This window comes from Agelaius tricolor, unplaced genomic scaffold (genome assembly GCF_023055355.1).
Source record: "Agelaius tricolor isolate 1412-34295 unplaced genomic scaffold, bAgeTri1.0.p SCAF_57, whole genome shotgun sequence".
In the NCBI taxonomy this organism is placed as follows: domain Eukaryota; kingdom Metazoa; phylum Chordata; class Aves; order Passeriformes; family Icteridae; genus Agelaius; species Agelaius tricolor.
The window spans coordinates 257,408-281,839 of record NW_027269317.1 but is presented as its reverse complement, the minus strand read 5'-3'; the positions used below and the strand labels follow the sequence as shown (position 1 = coordinate 281,839).

General features: G+C 52.6%; 1 protein-coding gene and 1 pseudogene across 1 annotated transcript; one reads left to right on the top strand and one right to left on the bottom strand.

Annotated features, from left to right (window-relative positions):
• LOC139604941 (zinc finger protein 418-like) overlaps positions 1-23,483 on the top strand; it is a 284,346-nt pseudogene extending 260,863 nt beyond the window's left edge.
• On the bottom strand, positions 1,324-7,755 carry LOC139604879 (serine/threonine-protein kinase PAK 3-like). The gene is made up of 9 exons (XM_071456195.1): positions 7,483-7,755; positions 6,916-7,256; positions 6,037-6,085; positions 4,888-4,997; positions 4,013-4,130; positions 3,520-3,619; positions 2,905-3,101; positions 1,860-1,997; positions 1,324-1,413 (listed from the first exon to the last, which is right to left on the bottom strand). The coding sequence occupies exons 1-9, from the start codon at positions 7,753-7,755 to the stop codon at positions 1,324-1,326; spliced, it is 1,416 nt and encodes a 471-aa protein (XP_071312296.1).
• Positions 23,484-24,432: the final 949 nt, after the last annotated feature.

Genomic DNA, 24,432 nt, shown 5'->3' with positions numbered 1-24,432 from the left:
GGTTTTGTGAGAAATGAGCCTCACTCTTTAGAATTTTTGAAAGTTTAATAAGGAATAATAAGGGACAAATCAGTAACAGCGCTGGGTGTTGGCAATGGCCAGAGGCACACCGGTTAACCACAGCAACTCTTCTTGTCTAGTTTCTCCATTGTATTGTTCAAATACATATTCATAATGATTATACATATTCAAACATTTCCTGGAACTCATTTACATGTTCCAGGAATTCTTTAGGTTTGTTTGACCCCCAACTCGCCTTTTTAGAGCACGTGCAGGAATCGTGGATTGCTGTTTTGAGGGTTGTGTGTCACTGCCTCACAAGGGCCCCTGTTCTGTGGTTTCAGCAGGTGACAGTTATTGACAGTGGAAGGGTCAGTGGCAGGGGTCCTCATCACATCCCTTCCTTAGATGTTATCTGACCATGCAGACGCTTTTAGCTATTTCCACAAGTACTTTAAATGAACATTAGCTCTTTCACAAATATCTCTGAGTTGTTATTGTCAGTTAGTTACAAAAATAAAAGCATTAGTTCTTATTTCACAACTACGGCTACTTCTGTAAAAGTTAACATTCTAATGCACAACACATGGCATCCACTTTAATATTTTGCAAAAGCCAAAACTATAATGTATGTTTTTCACACTGTCCACTAACTAAAATATCATCCATAAATGATGTTCTGAGGATATGAGCTACACAGGGGCCAGGCATTGGCCACAAAGAGCTGACAAATTATACTATAGCAAAAGCAGTGAAAAGTGATTACAAACTGTACTATATCAAACTCATTGTGATTAAGAATATTTTGCAGAAGTCAATACCTAATAGCAAAAGCCAGCACTACCTAGTTATTTATAACAAACCCAGGGCAGGTTTTTCCCTTGCATGGAGCACCTGGGCCTTCCCCGGGCCCCTTCTGCCCTCCTGCAGAGCCGGTGGCATTTTCCAGCATACACAGTTTGTAGCCAAGAGCCGGGTGCAGCCGAGAAGGCTCCAAGCGCCTCCTTCCAGGCTGACTCTGCAGGTGCTGAGGCTGCTCTGGGCTCTGCCAGGGCTCTGCTGGGGCTCAGCTCTGGGCCAGGCTGGGCCCGCCCTCCCCTCACATTGCTCCGGGCAGCTGAGTCACAGCGGGAGAAGGAAGGGACACCTCAGGGGAGTTGAGGTTTAAGAGCGTTTTTATTCATAAAACTTTCATAACAATCAGGCTGCTCTAACTACCATAACTAACTAGCAATGCTAACTACCCTAACTAACTACCAGTGCTAACTACCATGACTAAATATTTGTCCTAACTACTGTAACAAGAAGCTGTCCTCAAGTGCTTCATCTGCTCTGCTGCTCCCTCAGGTCCTTTGCTGCAGTGATCAGAGGGGTCAGGCTGGAGAGAGGCTTGGCTGATGATAAAAATGGGTGCTGTCCAAAGCATAAAAAATAAAGAAATGAACTGTTACTTTCCAGAGTCAAGTTCCTCACAGGCTCTGTTGCAACAGGACAAAGGGAAATGGTTTGAAAATCGAGGGAAGCAGGCTCAGATTAGATCTAAGGAAGAATTTTTTAACCGGGAGAGTGGGGAAACACTGACAGGAGATGCCCAGAGATGTGGGAGGTGCCTTCTGCCTGGAAACATCCAAGCTCAGGTGAGGCAGGGCTCTGAGGCCCCTGAGCTGCTTGAAGATGTCCCTGCTCGCTGTGGGGCACCAGGTCCAGATGAGCTCGAAAGGAGCCTGCCAGGCCACAGCGGGCGAGGATTCTGCTTGCTCTGCGCGTGGAACGCAGCGAGACTGGAGACTATCGGAGGGGGCCCCACAAGAAAACCCCTCCCTGGCACTGCTGCTTCCCCTGCAGCCCTTGGCTCTCACCTGCAGCAGCTCCTGGGCAGCCCAGCGCCGCTCCTCGTCCGGCTCCAGGCTGCACTCGAGGAAGTCCCGCAGCAGAGCCGACAGGCGCCGGGGCTCCTGCAGCTGCGGGGTCCCGTTCTGCCGGATCAGAGCGCGAGCCTGCAGGGAAAGCAAACTCAGCGCTCTGCCAGTTTCCTTCACACCCACACGGGCTCACATCCACCCCGGGGCCTCAGCCCCAGCTCCAGGGGCACTTTCCTCCCTGCCAGAGATGCTGCTCAGAGCTCATTTTGCTATGCCAAGCAGAAAACCCAAACCCTGGGGCTGCCACAGCCACTGCAACATCCAAATGATCTCGCCTTGAGAGCCAGTTTCATTGGCTGGCTTTGTTAGTAGGAACCTCCATCAGAAATAGCCCATTTTGCTTCTCCAAATATGGACACCAGCTTTACAGGCCATTTTCCAGAGTCACTGTGGTCTGCCTGTGTTATTTCAGAGGATTCTTCCATCAAGCGCATCTCTGCAGTGCCACTGACACTCAAGTAAATGCATTCCTGATGCCCCATCCCAGAAACTGCCAGGCAAGAAACAGGAGGTTTGTGATGCTGAAAGCTCAGGCTTGGTGACACAGAAAAAGTAGCTTGGACTAGGAAAGAAATATGTTAGACTATGGGGATGTTAAACCATCATCTTCATGTTTTCAACAAGTTTCCCAGTGAGAAGAATCAGGGGAGATCATCTTGCAAAACCTCTTTTAGAAACTCCTGCAGAAATCTTGTTGGGTTTGGGGCTGGGATTTGGGGATGGTGTGGGGTTTTCTTGCAAGATAACATTAGAGCTGATGCACTTGCTTCATATTTCCAGGTCATCCTCTCAGCTAGAAGAGCTGCAATAACGAAAAGCCCAAAGCAAATTGTTGCTGGAGACTGCAGAACATTCGTCTGTGTGGAGGCACAAGTCCTCTGGGAATTCCCTTCCCATGTGCAGAAACCTCCAGCTGCTGCTCCCAGTGCAGGGTCCCCCTGTGCTCGCAGCCTCTGCAGCCACTGGAGAATTTGCCTCTTACCATGGCCGCCGTTTCCCTGAAGTAAGGAGGTTCTCCTTCCACCATCTCGATGGTCACAATGCCGAAGGACCAGATGTCCACCTTGGGGCCATAAGGAGATCTGGTCACAACTTCTGGGGCCATCCAGTGAGCAGTGCCCACCATGGAGCTGCACTGGTCCTGCTCAGGGCTGAGCTGAGCGCAGAGGCCAAAATCAGCTGAGGACAGAAAGAAACCCTGTCAAAGGCAGCTGCAATGAGGAAACCAAGCACAAAGATTCCCCACACTCAGTCTGAGAATGCAGTAGTGAAGTCAGCTGGAAAAGCCCTCAGGGCTGTAGCCAAGGAAAGATGGAACTGGGCCCTTCAAGAAACCCTCAGCTTTCCTGCAGTGGCTTTTACTGATTCCCTTGGAGCTTTAGATTCCCACTGCTGCCCCTCTGGAAGGGCCATGGCCAGAGCAAAGGCACTGCTGGCCCCCTGCTCCTCTCCTGAGCTCTCTGCAGGGGCAGCCGCTCTCAGCTGGCAGCAGGGGCCGGGCAGTGCCCCCAGCAGCCCTTGTGGGGCTCTGGCCCTCCCTGGGAAGCAGCCCCAGCCCCGCAGCCCGGGAGCGCCGTGCCTGGCCAGGAACACCCACCCAGCCTGACAGAGCCGTCCATGCCCGGGAGGATGTTGGAGCTCTTCAGATCCCTGTGGATCACCCGGTTGGAATGGAGGAAATCCAGGCCCTGCAGACACTGAGAGAGAACAAGAAACACAAGGGCAAAAACCAATGGCTGGAATATATCACACCAGAAAGGACAGCTCAGAATTCTGCCAGCAGCAGCTTTGCTGTGACAGGCCAGGAGTGCAGTGCACACAAGCTCCAGGCAAACGGTTCAAGGCAAAGCTGAGAACAGCAAATCAAATCCAAGCCAGAAAGAGAGTACCACAACAGCAGGAGAGAGAACAAGAACAGAGTAGAAGTGCAGCGATGCTGGCAGGCCGTTCACTGCAGAGGCTCTTTCTTCTCCAGCTCATGAAAACAACAGAGAAACAAAGCCCTGAGCATGGAGCCACTCCTGTTCTCACACCCTGTTTGGAAGGACCATCGTGTCCCAGCCATGGGAGTGACAAGCAGGATCCCTCACCTCCCGACTGACAGCTGCCATCTCTCCTTCAGCCATGCGCGTCTGTCTGACAACGTCCCGCAAAGTTCCTCCATCCATGTATTCCATCACCAGCCAGAGATCTCCATCCACAAGGAAGCTGGAAGAGGAAAACAATGGCATGGAGATGAAAGTGCAGAGCTCAATTCCCCCATGGAAAAGCCTGGAGGGGAGTTTTGGTTCTAGGTCACTTGTCAGTGAGGACAGAATCAGATGGAGAGACATTCCTGCCAGGCTGCACAGTCCTTGGAATCTGCACAGTCTAAAGGGGAAGGAGACACCTGCGAGAAAGGAGAGGCCTTAGATGGCAAGCAGGTGAAAAATGCAGTTTAGCAACAGCCCAGATCAATGTGGAATCACAACCCTTGGCCCCAGCTGGTTCAGCTTCTGAACTCATCAGTTCCACCATTCCCTCCAGAACAAGGCAACACAACTGCCAGGGTTATCCAGGGGAGGAGGCCGTGCAGCACTTGGGACAAAAGCAGTCAGGAAACCTTTCAGAAAGTCCCTTCAGAAACAGGCAAGGCCAGTGAAAAATGGGCAAATGAGGCATTTCTGGAAACAAGAACTTGGTCTTACTGGCATCTTTAGCAATGGAAAAGGGCTGGGAAGAAGAAGCCAAGGGAAATAATTTCTGCTGTGGTTTATCAGCACTTGCTGGGAGACACAGCAAACGGGGTCAACTTGAAGGAAAAACCAAAGCAAAGCAACAAAAGCACGTGGAGGGAGTGAACTGCCAGGCTGTTGTTTTGGGAAGATGTGGCTGGGTCAGGCATTTTCAAAACAGGCTACAGACTCCTGATGCCAGGAAAGGTTAACGCAGGGCCTGGGCTCGGGATCAGAGCTGAAGCACTCACCTGTCCAAAGAGTTGACAATGTTGGGGTTCTTCTTGTCCTTCAGGAGCAGGATCTCATTCACAGCTCGTTCCCTGTTCTGCCCTCTGAGACTCATTTTCTTGATGGCCACCTGAAGGGACATTGCAGCCTTGAACTGGAGGAGTCTGTGGCAGGAGGCCACAGCAAACACGGAGCGAGTCTTTGTGGAGCGACGGAGCCGGGCTGTGCCAAACTGCCTTGGGATGGGACACCAGAGCTCAGCAAGGGCCATTCCCACAGCCCATTGCTCTGCCAGCTGGGGGCTGCTTACAGGACACATGGCCAGAGACATTTGGCCTTGCAAGCTCTGCAGAAATGGTCCCTCAGCTGTCAGCCTCAAAGCTCTAACAACATTCTCTGCACCTACAGTCTTCTCAAATGGCCTCAACACTCCTACTATTATTATTCAAACCCATTTTGCAAGCAGGAGGTAATTCTGGTTCTGTGAAAACAGAGCAAAACAGCCAGGAACCCCTTAGCAATTCTATGGGATTTGGTCATGATTTCAGATGCAACTGCTCTGTTTGGGATTGCAGAACAAAGCAGACACGCACACCCATTGCTCAGGTGATCCCTGTCACAGGCTGTCACTGACACCAGACCCAAACACAACTGCAGGATTAGGAGAGAGCTTTGCTCTGGACATTCGTCTTCTCATTTCCCTCCCTCTCTCTCTGTGAACAGCTGAAGTAGGACTAAAACCCTAAATTGAGCCCAAGCAGGATCTCTCCATAATTAGGCCTTGAGGTATCCTTTGAAAATGAAAGGCAGGATGGACATAATAGTGTTATAGTTTAGCTAAGAATAGCTAAATAATGTTCCTGTCTGAGGTTGGGATGAAGATAAATTGGGCCTCAGTCTCCAGCAGCTGATGCATTCACACTTTTAGATATGAAGGCCAAGCCAGCGTGTCCTGCTCTGACAGACACCGCTGCCCTCCTTGCATTCCTTTGGCGCTTCAGAAGGACCAAGTCTGTCCCAGCTGTGCTCTGCAGGCTGACACTGCTCTGCCTTCAGAGGAGCAGCCTGGGCAGGAAAGCTCTGCTGGCCCCCAAAGCTGCAGCCACAGCTCCCAGCAGCGGGGAAAGCCCTGGAGAGCTGCCAGGCGTGCTGGGCGTGTTGGCACTGACCTCTCCTCCAGAGGCCCTGTCGAGTCCTTTATAAACGGTTCCAAAAGCCCTGGAGACAAAACAGCAGAGAAGAAAGAAGCAGCGCTTTAGGCCCTGGCAGGGAAAGCCAGCCCAGACAGGAGATCTCTGCTGCCTGCAGCGTTCACAAACACCTGGGTGCATCGACCCTTCCAACAACAGCACAGCAGCCACCAGCCCTCTGCCATGCAAGGTGTGCAGGAGAAAACTGAGACCCAACATGAAGGAATTGGGCTGGAGCGAATCCCAAAGTCCACGCTGAATTGCTTTAGTTCAAAACCTGAGGTGAGAGATGGCTGTCTAAAGAACTGGAAAAGAATGCATTTCATCCTTTTCCATTTCCTGCCTAAGATCTGCAGGTTCCACAAGGGCCCTGCCATCAGGCAGGTGATGCTTTTTCCCCCAGAGTGCATCAGCTCTGTGTCTGTTACTGAATGGATGGGGTCTGCTACCTGTGCTAGAATAGAGCACTTATTAGTTCATCTCTGGTTTCTGTTTCTAAACCATTAGGTTGATAATCCTGACCAGTGGATATTTTTTGAAGGAAAATATTTGAAAGAAATCTTCTTGAGAACTGTTTTCTGACAGTCACCAGATGGTGAGTTGCTCTTTTAGGCAATCCAGTTCCAGGGACAGAAGATCTTCCAGGTCCTGCTCCTTGCTGCAGGCAGGACACTGCCAGCCTCAGGGGCCTTTGACGGCACCTTCTGACCACAGTTATCAATTCTGATCAGGACTGAGAGACAGCAGGATGGTAGCCCAGTGCCTGAAGGTGCTTGGAGCTCTCCTGACTTCTCACTTGATCCTGCACCAGAACAACACCCGGCCCTGCTTGTGCAGCAGTAGCTGCCGTGCACTTACCCTTGGCCAATCTGCTCCACTTCCAGGTATTTCTCGGCAGGCTCCTCCTCGCTCACGGTGTTCCCTGAAAGAAACCACGTGGAAGACGCTCCCTCCCAGAGTGAGACCCTGCCTTGCAGCAGAGCCACAACCAGCCCCACTCCCTGGGGCCGTGAGCCCCTTGGTGTCAGCTGGGGAAGGACAATAAATGGCTCGGTGACATTCAGCTGCAGAGCAACACTGGGTGCAGCTGATGCCCAGACACACACACAGCACCTGCTCGGGCACCCAGGAACAGAGCAGACGTACTCAGCTGCATCAGGCACCACTCCCCTCTCCCCTCTGGCTGCCCGGCTGTGCTGCTGTCAGAATGTTCAGCCCAGGATCCCACAGCGGAGGGAGGTTCATTGTCCTCTTCCCAAGCAGAGGGAGCTTCTCCATCCTCTTCCCAAAATGCTGCAGCTTCTCCATCCTCTTCCCAAAATGCTGCAGCTTCTCCATCCTCATCCCAAAAAACTGCAGGTTCGCCATCCTCTTTCCAAGCCAGGGGATGTTCGCTGTCCACTTCCCATGCTGGGAGATGTTCACTCTCCTCTTCCCAAGCCACAGGATGTCCTCCATCCTCATCCCACACTGGGAGATGTCCATTGTCCTCATCCCACTCTGTGGGAGCTTGGCCACTCTGGTCCCACACCAGGGGCCATCCACCGTCCTCGTCCCAGGCCGGGAGATGTCCCCTGTCCTTGTCCCACCCCGCGGGAGCCTCGCCGTTGCATTCCCACCCCGCGGGATGTTCGCCCTCGTCTCCCAGAGCAGCGGGAAGTTCACTGTCATCTCCCGGCACTGAGGGAAGTTCACCATCGTCCCCCAGAGCAGCGGGAAGCTCACTGCTGTCTTCCTCCTCTTGGGCCTCCTCTTCGGAAGCAGAGGGAGCCCCAGGAGGTGCTGGTGCTGCTTTTGTGCCCTGTGGACAGACAGTAGTGTGAGGGACAGGAAGTTCTATCTCAGTTATCACCTTATTTATCCTCAGCTGCACATCCAGCTGCACTACGCAGAAATGGGGTTTGGAGCTGTTCCAACTAACAATGGGCTACAGTCAACATTGCCACTTATTGTTGGGAATTTGATATTCCACCATGGCTAAAGCCAGCAAGCAATCCTCTGCCTGTAAAACCAGACCTGCAGCTCTTCAAAAACTCTTCAGCAGAAAAGGAGAAAACTGATGGGAATTCCTTTGCTGCTGCTGCTGCTGCTGCTGCAAAGACACTGACAGGAACTTTCCTTCAGCCTCCCAGGCTGGCCCTCGACTGCCACATGCCGAGCTCACAACTTGCTGCACAATTCCAAACACCAAAGGTTCCTTTCCCACTCACCGAAGGAGGAGCTGCTCGGAATCCAGACATGAGGTGCCCTGCAGTGGGAGAGGGAACATGAACCAGATGCTGTTAGGAGAAAAACTGCCAGTGCTGGGAAATGCCACGGAGCAAGGCAACCCCAAGAGAGCATTTTGCTTTCACTGCATCCCTCCAGGAGCCACAGTCCCTTCCCACAGCAAGCAAGAGAACAAGCACAAAACACTGGGCTGGGTCAGTTCTTGGCTGGAGCAGCAAAGGGAGGCAGTTCCAGGCTCAGATGGAACTGGCACAGACTCCCTGCTTGAGGGAACAGAACCCCCCAGGGCTCATTGCAGATGCTGTGCACAGCCCTGCTGGCTGCAGACACCCCCTTTTTCAGCTGCAGCTGCTGGCAGGAGCTCTCCCAAAGCAATGGTGTCTTCATGGCCATTTGGTTCCAAAGTCAACTCAGCTCCAGAGGAAGAACAGAAAGCACACAGCAAGCCCAAAGCCACAGATGCTGCACCGAGGGAAAACCTCAACTTACGTGCCAAGTGGGTTAAAAAATACCCCGAATAAGCCACAGAGTACAGAGTGCAAACTGCAGCAGCCACGTGCTGGATCATTTTGGCTGCGCTGCACACGCCTGCAGCCTGTAGCCCTGCAAGCACAGAAGGACAGGGCTGGGCTGGCTGCTGAGAATGCCTCGGGCAGGAGGATCCTCCGGCAGCGAGCCCAGAGCCACTCTGGGCACTGAGGCCTCCGTGTCCCACAGCAACGGGAACACCACGGGGACGTGGCGCTGTTCCTGTGACATCCCAGCAGCAGCTCACGCAGAAACCGCCTGGAAGGTTCTCCTGTGTCACAAAGGAGCACAAAGAACCCTCCCAGGGCACAGCCCATGGCCCAAAGGATGCAAGAGGAACTCAAAATGCAGCAAACAAGGACACCCCATAGCCCAGCCTGAACACTGAGGAGAACAAGGACAGGACCAAAGCAAAGGAAACGTGACCTTTAGTCACTGATAGTTCTGACTAAAAGCAGCAAGCCTTGCTCCATCTGGGATCTTTGTTCTAGTCCTAAAAACAAGCAAGGGCCTCCACTCTAAATACACAGAAGGCAGGAACTGGGGAGGAGGTGGGATTAGGAAGGAGGAGGAGGAGGAGGGAGAGAGGAAAAGGAGGAGCAGGAAGAGGAGGAGCAGGAGCAGGAACAGGAGGAACAGGAGGTTCCAGTGCCCCCTGTGGCCGCAGCCACGGGACCATCGCCCCCACCTCGTCCTGCAGGTGAGCGGGGAGGGGGAGGTCGTCCCAAATCTGTCGGGGGGTCCCTGAGAGGGTTTTTTATTGGGGTGTGTTTGGAGCTCGCAGATTGTGGAATTGACCCCAAATATCATCTGGTGTCTCTGGGAGGTTTTGTTTTCTCTGTGTGTGTAGGTTTGGATCTTGCAGGAGCCCAAAGCTGAGCCCCTTGGGGGGGATCTTTGGGGGCCCACGTGGCCATTGCCCAGTATAGGCAGGGGAGGACATTGGTCCTGGGGACCCCCGGGAGAGCAGAGGAGGGGAACCCCTGGGACCCCCAGAGTGGGGAGAGCAGAGAGGGGCGATCCCAGAGCTGGGGGACCCCAGCAGACTGGAAAGGGGGGGAGCCTGGAGAGGAGAGGAGAGACCCCTGGGACCCCTGGGATCTCAGAGCAGAGCATCAGGGGAGAAGGGCCCCCATGGACCCCCAAAAGGCCCTGGATCATCCCTGAGCAGGACGCCAGAGAATGGAGAAGCCCTGGAACCATTGGACCCCCATGATCCTAAGGAAAGGAAACCTCTGGAACCCCAAGAGTGGAGAGATCAGCAATAGGGAACTGCTGGGAGAGTTTTTTGGGGCTGAATCTTGACATTGTGGGGATTTTCATGGACACAAGACTCCTGCTGACTTCTAGAGATGGACCTGGCCAGGAGGAGCCTCTACTCCAAGGCGTTCCCACCTTGGTTTCCCCAAACCAGGGTCTGTCATTCCCAAGCTGTGGCCAGATGGCAGAGGAGGAAAAGGCCCAGACATTCCGCACGAGGAGGGGCTGCAAACCCAGCCCAGGGAGCTGCAGGGAGGAAAGAGCCCCCCTGAGCCAGGAAGGCGGCCTGAGATCCAGGCAGAGCTCAGAGCTGGTGGAGAAGCCTCATGGCAGGGAGAAGCCCCACAAATGCTTGGAATGTGGGAAGGGTTTCAGCTACAGCTCCACCCTGATGGAACACCTGAACATCCACCCTGGGGAGAGGCCCTGGGAGTGTGAGGAATGTGGGAAGAGCTTCAGTGGGACCTCCGACCTGAGCAAGCACCACAAGATCCACACTGGGGAATGGCCCTAGGAGTGCTTGGAATGTCAGAAGAGCTTCAAATGGGATTCAGAGATCGTCACTCACCAGCACTTGCACACCAGGGAGAGGCCCTGTGAGTGTCCCGAGTGTCGGAAGAGCTTCGTGTGCTGCTCCAGCTCCATCCCCCATGGGAGGATCTGTGCTGGATGATCCCCAGTGACCCCCGTTGGGCAGAGCCCTGGTGACCCCTGTTCTGGGTGATCCCCGTTGGGTAGGGGGAAGGTGCTGGAGAGATTTCTTTCCCTTCTCCTTGTGCTGCTGTGATTTGGTTGGTAATAAATTCCCTCCGTGTGCCCAGGCCGGGTCTGTTGTGCCCGTGCGGGATTTGCTGAGGGATCTCTCCCGGTCCTTGTACTGACCCACGTCATTGTCGAAGTGCATGAACATTTGCCGGTTGTAGATGAACCTTACCTGTCCCCTGCTCCTGTACCAATAAACCCAGTTTGCTGCAGAGCATACACAGACTCATCCTGCCGACTTTGTCAGCTTTATAAAGCAGCCGTGAGCTCCGGGCTCCTGAGTGCCGGACGTTCCAAGGGCCTCGGCAGCGCCAGGACGCTCCAGACTGGGACAGCCAGGCAGGGCAGGAGGAATCACTGCCCCTTTCCCTTCCCTGCTGATCCATCTCCCAGCCCAGCATTGCTGCAGGACAGCCTCACTGCCAACGCCATCCTGCCAGGGATGGACTGGGGGGGATCTCCTTCCCCTTCCCTCTGGCATGGAGGCAAATCCCATCTTCTCCTTGTCCACCCTCCTTCTTCTCCTCATTCTGTCCTACATCCATCTATGTTCCTTTCCCATCTCCTTCCTCTCCTCCTGCCTTTTCCTTTTCCCTTCTCCCTGTCTCTTCCTCTCCTTATCCTTCCTCCCTCACGCACTGAGCTGCGGACAGAGACCAGGGAGAACAAATCCCTGCCACAGAACCTCGTGGAAGAGGCCATTTGGAACAGCTCCACGGCGCAGGAATCCAATGGGGAGGAAAAGCCCCAGAGATCCCACATGAGGAGGGGCTGCCAACCCAGCCTGGGGAGCTGTGAGGAGGTAAAAGCCTCCCTGTGCCGGGAAGGGTGTGGGGAATGTGAGAAGAGCTTCAGGCAGAGCTCAGCCTATTCCTGGTGCCTCCAAAGACGGTGGTGCTCCATGCAGAGATCCATGGGGATGCAGAGATCCCCCTGCAGATCCATGGGGATGCAGAGATCCCCCTGCAGATCCATGGGGATGCAGAGATCCCCCTGCAGGTCCCGGAGCAGCCACGCTGGAGCACGGGGATGCCTGAGAGGAGGCTGTGCCCCCGTGGCCAGAGGGGCCCCGCTGGAGCAGCCTGTCCTGGCAGGACTGACCCCGGGGCACAGTGACCCACGCTGCAGCACTTGGAGGGGGGCTGTGCCCCGTGGGATGGACTCAGCTTGGAGAAGTTCCTGGAGAAGTCTCCGGTGGGAGAGAGCCCAGGGTGCAGCAGGGGAACGACTCCTGTCCCTGAGCAGAGGGAGAAGCCCCGGGGCATGAAGTGAGCACGGCCCCATTCCCTGTCTCCGGCACTGCCGGGGTAGGAGGTGCAGCTGGAAGGAGGGAGGCGTGGGGGAAGGCTGGATTTAAGGCTCTTCACTTACTTCTCATTATCCTGCTCTGAGTTTTTGGAGTTTTCTGTCAGAAATCTCTCCCCTCGCCCACTCATCCACAGGGTTGGGGCAATTTTCCCTTTTTGGGGGAAATCAAAGCCATTCCTTGATGCTCCTAATTAGAGGTAGCAGTAGTGAGGCTCCGGGGCTTCTCGCTGACCGGAGCCACAGAAGCCGCAGTGCTTCGGGAAAGCCGTGGAGGGAGGTGCGTAGAAGTTTGTTTGTGTTTTCAGCTCAATCCCCTCGGGCCCGGGCCCGTTCCAGGGCTGTTCCTCATCTCCGGCTCTGCCCTCACGCAGCCCGGGGGGCCCTGAGAGCGCGGGGCGAGGCTGTGCCGTGTGCAGAGCCCGCCCCCGGCTGCGATTGGGCGATGGTGCCGTCAGTCGCGGACGGCTGACCAATCCACTGAAATGTTCCCCATTTCAGGGATTGCTCAGCAGGAAGGTCAGGAGCTGGAGCTGTCTGGTTGGTTATTCCCAGGGCAGCTTGTAATCTAATGATGCCATTGAAATGAGAAATAGGCTCTGTGGCTCCTGACATGAATTGGTTTGGGTTCCCAGGGGCTGGTCCATGGTGTTATAGGATTTGTTCTGCTGGCCGTTCATCTTTTCTCCATTTTTGGCCGCGCTCTCCAGCAAGGACTGCATCAATTGATGCTTTTCTCTACTTAAATCATCAAATACTTGGATTCCCAACTGATTTCCCTGAACTTGTGGTAGCAAGAACATTTCAGTGCTCTAATACACCCTATATAACACTGACAGCGACAGCACATGTTGGAGTGGGCAGAGGGATGATTCCCCCCCATTTATTTATAGTGAAGTTTTCCCAACATTCTTCATTTGCTGTTTCCCTTTGCAGCTTCACCCGTTTCTCTTGCAGGGTCAGATATCCTCACCCTGGGCTCTGCCTTGAGCTGTGCAAATTCCATCAGTGCAAGCAGGCAGAGCTTGGGGTGAGGGACAGAGGGAATCAGCCCAATTCCTGCCCCAGGCAAGAGACCCAGGTCCATTGTCCAGGCTTTGCCCAGCAGTGTTCATTTGCATTTCTAAAGCTCCTCTGCAGGCTGCCTGGAATGAAGCTTCTCTTCCAGAGCATGACTCTCATGCGCCCCACCCCAAAAGCCAGGGTTTGGGGTATTTTTAATGTTTGGGGGTTTTTTTGAAGAGTGTTCTATTAACGGTTTGTGAGTTAAAGGGTCACCTTTAAAGCTCTTCTAAACGCAGCCTGGAGGTAAACACCAGAAAACGCGGACCAAAATTTTGCCATCTCCACCAGCCAGGCAAACACACACTGAAAAAGAATCCAAAGCAATAAAGATATTTTCTACTTCTTCTGCCGAGAATAAAAACTGATTCTCACCCCCAAACCTAACTGACAATATGAAAGTAGGATTATTTAGAAAAAACATTCTCATGGTGTAATCTTATTCTAGGCAGCCCAGAGTGTGGGTGTGAGTGAGCCCCAGAGTGGAATTGTGCCGTGGTGCTCCCCAGCAGCTGTGGCAGTGCAGGCCCAGCCAGCGCTGAAGCTGCAGCAGTGGCAGCAAGGCTTGGCCCCAGTGGCTGGAGGTGCCAGGGGAGGGTGGCCAGGATTTCCGAGGGTTTGAGCAGAGGATCTGTGGGCAGGCCCAGGGGCTTGGCCCGCTGTGGAGCCCTGGCTGCTGCTGCGTTGCCTTCAGGGCAGGCTCAGTGGGGGCTCCCATGGTCCTGCTGCAGGCGGGAAGTGCAAATCTCCGGGGCTTCAGAGCCCCTGAGGCCAGGCTGAGGGGTCCCCCCGTGTTCAGCTGTGCTGGCGGCTGTTTCTGGCCTCAGGGACACTTGGCATGGGCCCCTTGGCCACCAGTGGTGCTGCTTTGCACTCCTTAGGCAGGAGCCGATGTCCTGGCTGGGTGTTGGCAACAGCAAAGTCCCAGGGCAGGCTCTGTGCCAGCCCAGCTTCCTGGGGGAGAATATACCTTGATCTCTGATCCAGTGCTTGCTGAAGCAGTCAGAATTGCTTTTGCCGCCCTGTTAGGTGCCATGGCGTCAGCAGAAGATATTGAAGCCTTCCTGCTCAGGGCATTTCAGTGCCAGGCTCTTACAAGCACCCACAGCTCCTTGGGTTGAGCTGAGCATGGGGCGGTGACCTGCGCTTTGTCTGATTCCCCTTCCTTCCCTCCCCTGGAACAGGCTGTTGCTTTTAGACACCACTTGTCCTGGTTGCTTCAGAGTACTTTGGAGAGGCTCCATATCTAATTTTCCCTATTTCCCTGGGGCTGCCCACACTTCAGGGTTCACTTCAGCATAGGCCTGGCCAGACATTTGACACAGAGGTACAACAGAACTGGCCTCTGTATCACCTTTTATAATATTAATTTGTGTTCCAAATTTAGCGATCAAATCCCTTCCCAGTAAATCATGATAGCAATTAGGAGCAAATAAAACTTCATGCATTTCAAATCCATCTCCCAGATCTACTAATAGTGGTTGAATAAAACCATACAGCTTTCCCACTTATGCCATGAATAATCAAAGACATTTTTGGCATTTCTCCCTCCCTTAGGTCTAAGATTCAGAGTGGATTGAGAGGCCCCTGTGTCCATCTGAAAATGCCTCCTCTCAATGCAGACCCACCTGAATGTTCTCAAGGGCTCCAGTGTGGAGGGTCCCTGGTGTGATGGGAGCTGTGACAGCCCTGCCAATCCATGTCCATCACGGGGTGGACTTGCTCGTCCTGCGGGTGCTGCTGTCTGTGCTTGCAGTGTCCTTGTGCCCTGCAGCTGGAGCCCTGATTCCTTGCCAGGGGCTGTTTGGGTGGGCTGTCCCCTGCCGAGGAGGGCAATGCCTCTGCCGGGTGCTTGTGGCCGAGCCCGTGCCCTGGGTGCTGGGGCCCCCTTGGGCCCTGGGGTTGATCCCTCAGGGGCTGTAGGAGCTCTGCCCTGGCCTTTGCCTTCAGCTTGGCCTTTTGCTGCTCCCTTCTTGCATTCACCTGCTGGGCCTTTGTGCCCAAGTGCTGCAGGGCCTTCTTCTGCCCCTCCTGCAGCCCCCCTCAGTGCCTGTGGGTGCTTGTCTTGCTTTACAAGACAGGTGTCTGCTTGGGAAGGCAGAAAAAGCCTCTCTAGGAATGGAGAATGCAAACCCCCTCCCTCTTAATTTTTACAATAGTGAAATCAAGGGTCTCTCAGGCAAAGCTATGGGAATAGGAATACCAGTTCTTTACTAGTGTGTATAATAAAGCAAACAAACAACAACAGCTCCGGCAGTGACAACAAACAGAGCCCGGAGCCAGTCCCGGCCTTTCGGCTGCGGCGCTTTCCTGTTGGGTGCAGTTCCGGGCACGGCCGGCAGGGGCGCTGGTGGCTCCCGCGGGGCAGGGCAGCGCATCCCTGCCATGGGAACCTCTCTTAATGGAAATAGAGCAATCCCTTCATCTAACTCTTTCACTTTTTTACCGTCTATAGCCTTTCTCCTGTGTTTTGAGAAAGAATTTGGAGAGGGCTGCCTTTTAAGTGAGCTCCTAGTGTTTAGATAAGGTGCTTCCTGTAGAGAGAGAGTTTCCCTGAACAGCTGGAGCTGTGGTTACCAAGGGGATGTAACTCGGAGCAGGCCGGGGTCAGGGGAGGATATCCTGCCGAGGCTTGGTCGGAGTGTGGGCAGGGTCTGCTGCCGGAATCGGCAGAGGGGGATCTTCCCGTGGAGACCGAGCCGGAGCGTGGGCAGCCCCCACATGGCTTATGGCGGCTGATCCGGCAGCTCCCGGCAGAGAAAAGGCAGGTGGGAGACCCCGGCAGCAGCAGCGGCGGTGCCCAGCGCAGCTGGCACGGGCAGGGCAGCCGGGGATGGGATGGCTGGGACCCGCCCTCGGTGCGGTCGGCGCGGTGACCTCGGCCCACGCGGCAGGACAGAGCAACCCCCATCTTCCCCAGCATGGCCGGCAGAGCGGCCGCGGGCCGGGCAGTGGGAGCAGGGCACACAAATTCACCGCCAGCGCCGGGGCAGGTGGAGCTGCCCTGGGCAGTGAGCCCGCACCTGGGATGGAAACCGGGGCAGGCGGAGCTGAGGCGGGCAGCGAGCCGGGACCCGGGACAGGCGCCTCGGCCGCGAACGGAGGGGGCAAGAGCTGCAGAGGATCCCACTCTCTTTCTGACTTTTCCTCTTGTTCCCCTCCCTTTCATTTCCCCTTTTTCTCTTCCTGTTTTGTCTCGGGGGTTTCTCATGCTTTAAAGATTTTTATTCTCCTAAAATCTCCTGTCTAACCTATGGCATATTCTCTTTCTTCTAGATTAAATGGGTTTTTTTACAAATAAATCCAGAGCCTAACAAATCTAAACTTCTGCTTGGATGCTTTGAAATGGTCGACGAGCTAACTCACGACCTCCTAATGTTGTTTTTCTCATCACCTTTTTATTTATCCTTTGGCAAATTAAGCATCTTTCAGTTTCTTGCTTTGCTACTCCAAAAATCCCAGTGCACCCATAGTTCCTTAAAAAATGATCACACAAAGCTTGAGTACCCCAGTGGGTTTTCTGATGCATGTCTTCTAATATTTTCCTAGTAAGCACATTTTATTAAGTAATTGTCTTCCATCAAGAAGTTTCCATTTCCCTGATTTATCTTGTTCACTTCCTGTCTTGTTTCGTTCTTTTTTCTCGGCTTCCCTAAACTTTGGAATTTCCAGTTTTTCCTCGTTTGGAGTTAATATTAACATAACTCACTCAGCTCCACTTTCTGCTGTATCCTTGGCTTCGTCATCTGCCAAATTATTTCCTCTTATTTCTGGGGTCTTTCCCTTTTGGGGTTCCTTAATATGTACTATAGCTATCTCTTTTAGGTAATTTTAATGCCTCTAAAACCTCTGAAATAAGTTCCTCATGTACTAAACCTTTTCCTCTTTAATTAAGTAATCTTTTTCCTTTCCAAATTTTTAAAGGTATGTACTACTCTAAAGACATACCTTCAATCAGTAGATATGGTTCTTTTATTTTGTGTTAAATATTCTAGTGCTCTTTTTAAAGTATATAATTCACGAGTTTGAGCTTACTAGTTTAAGGTTAATTTCCCTTTTTCCATAGTTTGCATGTTGTTCCCATCAACTACTACATACCCTGTACTTTCTCCTTTTGCAAGGAGTTGTATCTCTGTTACCTAACATAACTCCCAAAGGGCTATTTTTTTTTCTTTTTTTCCCCCTGTAATCCAACTTTCTGGTTTTCTGTCTCATTTTTCAAGATCTTATCTATTCATCATCTGCCTCTGTTTTTCACTTTCACTAACAACCGAAATACCACTTTTCTTTCAACTACACACTTAAAAATAAAAAACCTTTTTCTCACACTACTTTCAGTGCAATACACCTCCCTCCAAGGAGATATAGTGAAGCTTAAAATGCACAATCTACATTACATATACTTTCATTTGTCTACATTCACTCGCTTCTATTTCTCATTCACTTCCACACATTCTTTCACACGCTCAGGACACAAAGTGGATCCCTGTTGACAGAGAATCGCGGCTCCCTGTGGCCCCCTCCCCTTGGCGTTGGCCTCTGGGTCTCAGTATCTCCCGGCCTCCTGGGAGGGCCCTGACTCTGCTGCCTCCGGTGCCCGTTCACCTGTGAGGCTGATTTGTGTCACTCACACTCTTCAGCTACGGCCCCCTCACAGGCCCGGGGGGACAATGGCCCGTTTGCAGGTCACCTATACCTTATGCCACAGCCCCCACATGCCCAGGAGAACAATGGCTTATTTGCAGGTCACACACTCCTCTTTCCACAGCCCCCCCTTCCCACCTGCCCGGGAAGCTGAGGCTGATTTTGTGTGTGACTCACTCTCACACACAAACAAGACAACAATAAGGTACCTTTTACATTCACATCACCTATTACAAGTTTAGGTGTTTCTGGTCAGTCCCGGTGCTCTTGGATATCCCTCAACCCAGCTGTGTTGGCCAACCCCAGGTGCTCTTGGGTGTAGGAGCGTCGGGGGGTAGGACGGTCGGGACGGACGGAGACGAGAGATCTCTGCAGCCAGGCCCTGGAACTTGCGGTTTATTGCAAAGGGCCCGGGTGCAGGGCCCTGCTTGGAGCTGCCAGGCACAGCTGGAGCAGGCCCGAGAGAAGAGAGGGGTAGAGAGGATGAGAGGGTGAGAGAGTAAAACGTAAGAGAGCAAAAGCATAAGAGAGTAAGGTTCCCATTACAATTCAATAAATCTTCTTTTGTGTCGAATGTTCTATTTCTCAACAGCCAATCTAGTACAAGATGCACGTCCTATAGCATTTACATACAGCCTATAAGAATCATTACATTACCAAACTGTGTTACATTTTAAACCGTAAAAACTCCTCTTTGGACCCCTTCTGCCAAGCTGGCAGGATCTGCTCTGACCCGTGGATCTGTCTGCAAGCAGTGGGTATTGTTTCATTAAAAGGGGATTACCTTCAGTTGGGCCACACCATTGTTTTCCAGTTGTTCACTAACTGAGGTATCTCAAAGCTTGCTTTGATTTCAATCTTGCTTATAGTTTCTATATTGTCAAAATCTTTTGCCAGACAATCATATTTATAAGGCTTTCCTGTTTCATCTTCCCCAACACTTGGGCATTTTTTTATTTCTCAATCCACCTGTGTTGTCCAATCCCAGATGCTCTTGAGCATATCCTCAATCCAGCAGAATTTTGCTTAACCCTGAATGCTCTTGGAATATTAATCCCTCAGCCCAGCAGGTTTCAATTCTGGATGATCTTGGGCACTCTTATCCCTCAACCCAGCAGGTTTTTAGGAGCCCCTTTTGTCCCATTTCCTAGTGGATTGGGCTAGGAAACTCCTCTGCTCCCTTCCTCCGAGGGGTCCAGCCCCTCTCTGAGACCCAGTCCCAGTTACCCCGGGGGATTCTCTCACTCCTTTTAACATTCACTTTGTCTCTTTACTGGCCACTTACCGCGGAAAGTCAGAAACGCAGCATGGGAGACTCCAGCACTCACTTGGCAGGTCTGGCACAACCAGCCCGCCTCTCATTCACTCACATTCATCCCCCCTGAGAAATACTTACCAATCCCTTTTCCTTCCCATGTTCTTCGTGCACATTACTACTCTTAGGGGGCCAATTGCCGTGGTTGTAGGGAGCCTTTTTCCCTTGTCTTTGTTTTATTGTCTCCTTTTGTCCACCATAACCTGCGTCTGTCGGTCACCCCAGGGCAAACAGAGCGAGGCTGCTGAAGAGGGCAGGGGGCACCTTCCCCACTCTGACTCTCCTGAAGCACCGGCAGTGAGGTGTTGGTAACCATCCTCTGCTACCATAATTGTGAAAAACGCCAATCACTTGTTTTTAAACTTTTTAAGGTTTAATAGTAATAAAATGGTTATAAAAATAGTAATACAATTAGAGTAATAAAAATTTGGACAATTAGGATTTAGGACAATACAAGACAATGGAAACAAAGAGTTACAAACGGCTCGGGTACCTTTTCCTGGGCAAAGTAAGCCCAAAAAAGGACACACGTTAATAGAGGATTAACTGTGAAAAACCATAGCCCATTACATATTTGTACATCTCATACGTGATACATAAATTCCATTCCAACAAAGGATTCTGTCTGGTCAGTGTCAGCTTCTTCCTCTTCATCCTGATGGCATCTCAGGGCTGAGCAAGGCAGGAACAAGTTCATTTCTTCTGATAATTGAGCAATAAAATATTCTTCTCTGAAAGATTTAGGTGTCCTGTGGCTGCTATCTGGTGTGAGTCCTCATTCCTTTTTTAAAAAACTATCACACATACATAGTTTCTATTTTAACATTATGTTATAACCCAAAACTACATTTAACACACTACTTAAAAAATTGTTACAGCATAACTTCCTAACATAACATGTATAATACTCATTTTAATGTTTGTGAAAAGCCAATCATAGACATTTTTCACACGGGCTCTGTCAGCAGCAGTGGAAAGAGCAGCCTAAGAGCAGCGGCTCCAATTGCCTTCCTCCAAAAACCTGAGAGAGGGACAGAAAACTGAGAGAGGGCCAGCAACTGCGCCCAGCCCCTACCCCCAGCCTGAATCCTCCGGCATCTCTGCACCCTTCCCCCGTCCCCCCCCTCCCCCGCTCCTGGGAAAACTCCCAAAACAACAGAGGTCCCAAGCACCCATCAATCAGCTCTCATCAGCAACTCAACCCTAACCCTAACCTTCTGACAGCTGCTAAGTTTTCTGCAAAATCATTCATTTCTCCAAGGACCCAAACCCAATCCTTAGAAGAAAATCTGGATCCTTCCATGTACAATCTGTATTTCCCAGGTGTTCCTTGCTCCTCGTCCCTGTGCTCAGGGTGCCCTCCCCAGCCCGTATCCCAGAGCCGGTCCCTGTCCTGCCGCAGTGTCCAAAGGCGCCCCCCGGCGGGCAGGGCCGGCAGCTCCACGGGGCCGGGCAGCGGCCGGGGCGTCCCGCAGCCTCCTGGGGGCCGGGGGCCACTGCCGGCCCTGCCCGGGGCTGGTGGGGTCAGGCAGCGCCCGGCGCTGAGCCCCGGCTGCCCCACAGCCCCGGCCCGGCCCCGCAGCTCCCCCCAGGCCCCCAGCCCGTGCTCCCGGTCCCGCACCTCTGCGCCCGGTGCTGCCGCTGCCCCCCACAGAGAAACCCCCTGAAACCCTGACCTCCTTGTTTTCCTCTCCTGGAAACCGGGGATACAAATGATCAGCTGGCAAATGTTGAGGATAAGACCCTGCTGAAAAACATCCCAGTCCTCAGTATTTTTCTCTTCCTTCTCTTTTCCATCATCCTTTTCCTTCCCACAAAGATTCCTCCTGCGGCTTTTTGCCTTAAGCATATTGCTGCACACTCCCCCTCACCCAGTCCCTTTACAGCACACCAATACCATCCATGCCCTGTTCTCCAAATGCGAGGGGAATTTGGGGAGGTGGGAGTGGGGCAGCGCCAAGGCCGGGCCCCCCCGCGCTGTCCTGGCGGGAGCGGCTGCAGTGGGGACCGAGTGCGGGCGGGAGCGGCCGGGAGCCCAGCGCTGCCCCAGCCCGACCTGCCCCAGCTCCATCCCTGCCCCTGCCGTGGGATGCTGTGGGTCTGGGGGCAAGAGGGAGCCGGCAGCGGGTGCTGGGCCTGGGGCAGGAGGAGAAGGGAAGGAGAAGCAGGGTTGAGGAACAAAAGGGCCAAACGATGCCCGTGGGAGGAGAAGGTGGGATTGTGCAGGAGAAGGAGGAATAGCAGGAGGAAGAGGAGTGTGAGGAAGAGTGGGGACACCGGAGGAGGAACAGGAAGAGGAAGCAGCACAAGGTTCCACCTCTCCCTGTATCTGCAGCCTCTGACCCCAGTCCCAGGAGCGTTGCCCCCCCCACATGCAGCAGGTGACCGGGGATTGGGATCCACAATTTTCCCGGGGGTGAATCTTGGTGTTTCTGACCTTTCTTGGGCTAATTGTTGGTGTTTTGTTTTTTTGTGGGGGCTGAATCTTTATATTTGGAGGGGGCTTTTGCTGAATCTTGATGTTTTGGAAGTTATTGATCTGTGTCTTGATGTTTGGAGGACTTTTGTGCTGAATTGTGGTGTTTTGGAGGTTCTTAGAGACACAAGATGCCCAATGACCTAATGAGATGAACTTGGGCAAGGAGGAACTCCCAGTCCAAGGCACTTTCATCTTGTTTTTTTCTCCAAACCAGGATTTTTCATTCCTAGGGCGTGTCTGGATGGAGGAGGAGGAAAAGCCCTGGAGATTCCGCATGAGGAGGGGCTGCAAACCCAGCCCAGGGAGCTGCAGGGAGGAAAGAGCCCCCCTGAGCCAGGAAGGCGGCCAGAGATCCAGCCAGAGCTCAGAGCTGGTGGAGAAGCCTCATGGCAGGGAGAAGCCCCACAAGTGCTTGGAATGTGGGAAGGGTTTTAGTCGGAGCTTAGATCTGATCCAGCACCAGGAGATCCACACTGGGGAGCAGCCCTATGAGTGTGAGGAATGTGGGAAGCGTTTCAGCTGGAGCTCCAGCCTCAGGCAGTACCAGGTGATCCACACTGGGGAGAGGCCCTTTGAGTGTGGGGAATGTGGGAAGAGCTTCAGCCACAACTCTGTCCTGATCCAACACCAGAGGATCCACACTGGGGAAAAGCCCTATGAGTGTGGGGAATGTGGGAAGAGCTTCAGGCAGAGGGGCCAGCTGATCCACACAAGATGATCCACACTGGAGACTGGCCTTATGAGTGTGGGGAATGTGGGATGAGCTTCTGCCAGAAGGGGAGCCTGATGCAACACCACAGGATCCACACTGGGGGAAAGGCCTATGAGTGTGTGGAATGTGGGAAGAGCTTTAGATACAGCTCTGGCCTGAGGAAACATGAGAGGATCCACACTGGGGAAAAACCCTATGAGTGTGGGGAGTGTGGGGAGTGTGGGAAGAGCTTCAGCATCAAGTGCCAGCTGACGGAACACCAGAAGATCCACACTGGGGAAAAGCCCTTTGAGTGTGGGGAATGTGGGAGGAGCTTCAGAGGAAGCTCAGCATTGATTCGGCACCAGGTCATCCACACGGGGGAACGGCCCTACACCTGCTTGGAATGTGGGAAGAGCTATGGGTGGCACTTTGACCTGAGAAAACACCAGGGCACCCACACTGGGGAGAGGCCCTACGAGTGTCCCCAGCGTGGGAAGAGGTTTCACAGGAGCTCCGATCTTCTCAAACATCAGCGGAGTCACACCGAGGAGAGGCCCTTCCGCTGCCCCGACTGTGGGAAGGGCTTCAAGCAAAACTCCACCCTCACCCTGCACCGGCGCATCCACACCGGGGAGAGGCCCTACGAGTGTGGGGAGTGTGGGATGAGATTCTCATTGAGCTCAACTTTCACCCGACACCAACGGAGGCGCCACTAAGGGAAGCCCTGTGAGTGCCCCAAATGTGGGAAGAGCTTTGTGCGCTGCTCCAGCTCCATCCCCCATGAGAGGATCCGCATCGGATGATCCCCAGTGACCCCCATTGGGCAGAGCCCTGATGATCCGTGGTCCTGGTGATCCAAGTTGGAAGGCATCTGGCTGGGGGGCTCCACATCTTCCTGGTTCTCTGAGGGTACCTAGATAAACCCAGAGGCAGGAACCTCCATCAGGACGCAGGCCTACAATGGGAATTCCTTGGGAAGAGCAGATTTGTCAAATTTCAATCCCATAAAATCTTTTGCATTCAATCCTATCTTCTGGTGACATCAAGGAGTACTGAATGGTCCCTGAGGTATATTCTGGGTTGACTATTTGGTGCTTGTATCCCCAGTCTGTTCTGTTTATGCTGAATAATAAGTTTTACACCTTCAAGACCTGTCCTGAGAGTGAAGGGGTAGAGAAGGAGCATGCAGTTTGTTTTCAGAAACTGCACTTGCTCCTCCACATTCCTGCTCTGGGACTGTGTTGTCTGCGGATGGACAGACAGCGGGACAGAGCTCTCCTTTGCTTTTAGTTAGTTTTAGCTAGCTGAACCAAACAAGTTCCTGAACTGTGGTGTTTTTTTCCCTTTTCTTTGGACCTGTTTAAACCTGCTCTGGCCTGAACACCAGAAGAGCACAGGCAGCTCACACCTGTGGCCCACCGGGCCGGGCCTGGGCCACGGCATTTCCAGCACCAGAGGGACTGATAAGGGACTGAGTGAGCTGAGCTACAGCCCACAGAGGGACTTGGTGACTTTGTCTCTCTTTTAGAGCAGCAAGAGGTTTTACTGTTTTGTTATCTTTATTGAAAGATAAAAATATCCATTCCAGAATATGCAGTTGATCTTCCCAGTTATCACTTCATTGACACGGTATTCAACACGGTATTTAATGATCCTTCAAAATAAACACTTGAACACCAACATAGGTATCTAATCTGTTAACAAATGTGTGTGGTAAGGCTAATTCAATTTCTTCTAGGGTCTTTGCCGCTGGGGTCAGTTGCCTCTCATCAGTAGAGGAGGTGGTGCCTGACAGCAAATCATGCAATAGTTGCATCTGATGATTAGTTATGCCTAAATATGATCTAATCCAACCTATTAAACCAACCAATTTCTGTACATTAGTAGCAGTTTTAACATCAATGTCTAACTTCACAGGTTGAGGCATAACTTGAGTGTTAGTCACTAACATACCAGTATTTCCAAGGCATGTGTTCCTGCACTTTCTCTGGGGCAATGATCAGACCAAAAGCTTTCAAATTTGTTACAGCACATTGTTTAAGAGCTGATAACTGTTGTTTGTTATCAGATGCCAACAAGATATCATCCATGTAATGA

What these genes read in the sequence shown, in the direction of transcription:
- LOC139604879 (XM_071456195.1), bottom strand. Translation starts at nt 7,755, where the DNA reads ATGGTGAACTTCCCTCAGTGCCGGGAGATGACAGTGAACTTCCCGCTG. An exon ending in TGGCAGCTGTCAGTCGGGAG is followed by an intron (nt 3,620 to 4,012) that starts GTGAGGGATCCT and finishes GTTCTCTCTCAG; the next exon opens with TGTCTGCAGGGCCTGGATTT. An exon ending in TCAGGGAAACGGCGGCCATG is followed by an intron (nt 1,998 to 2,904) that starts GTAAGAGGCAAA and finishes CTTTCCCTGCAG; the next exon opens with GCTCGCGCTCTGATCCGGCA.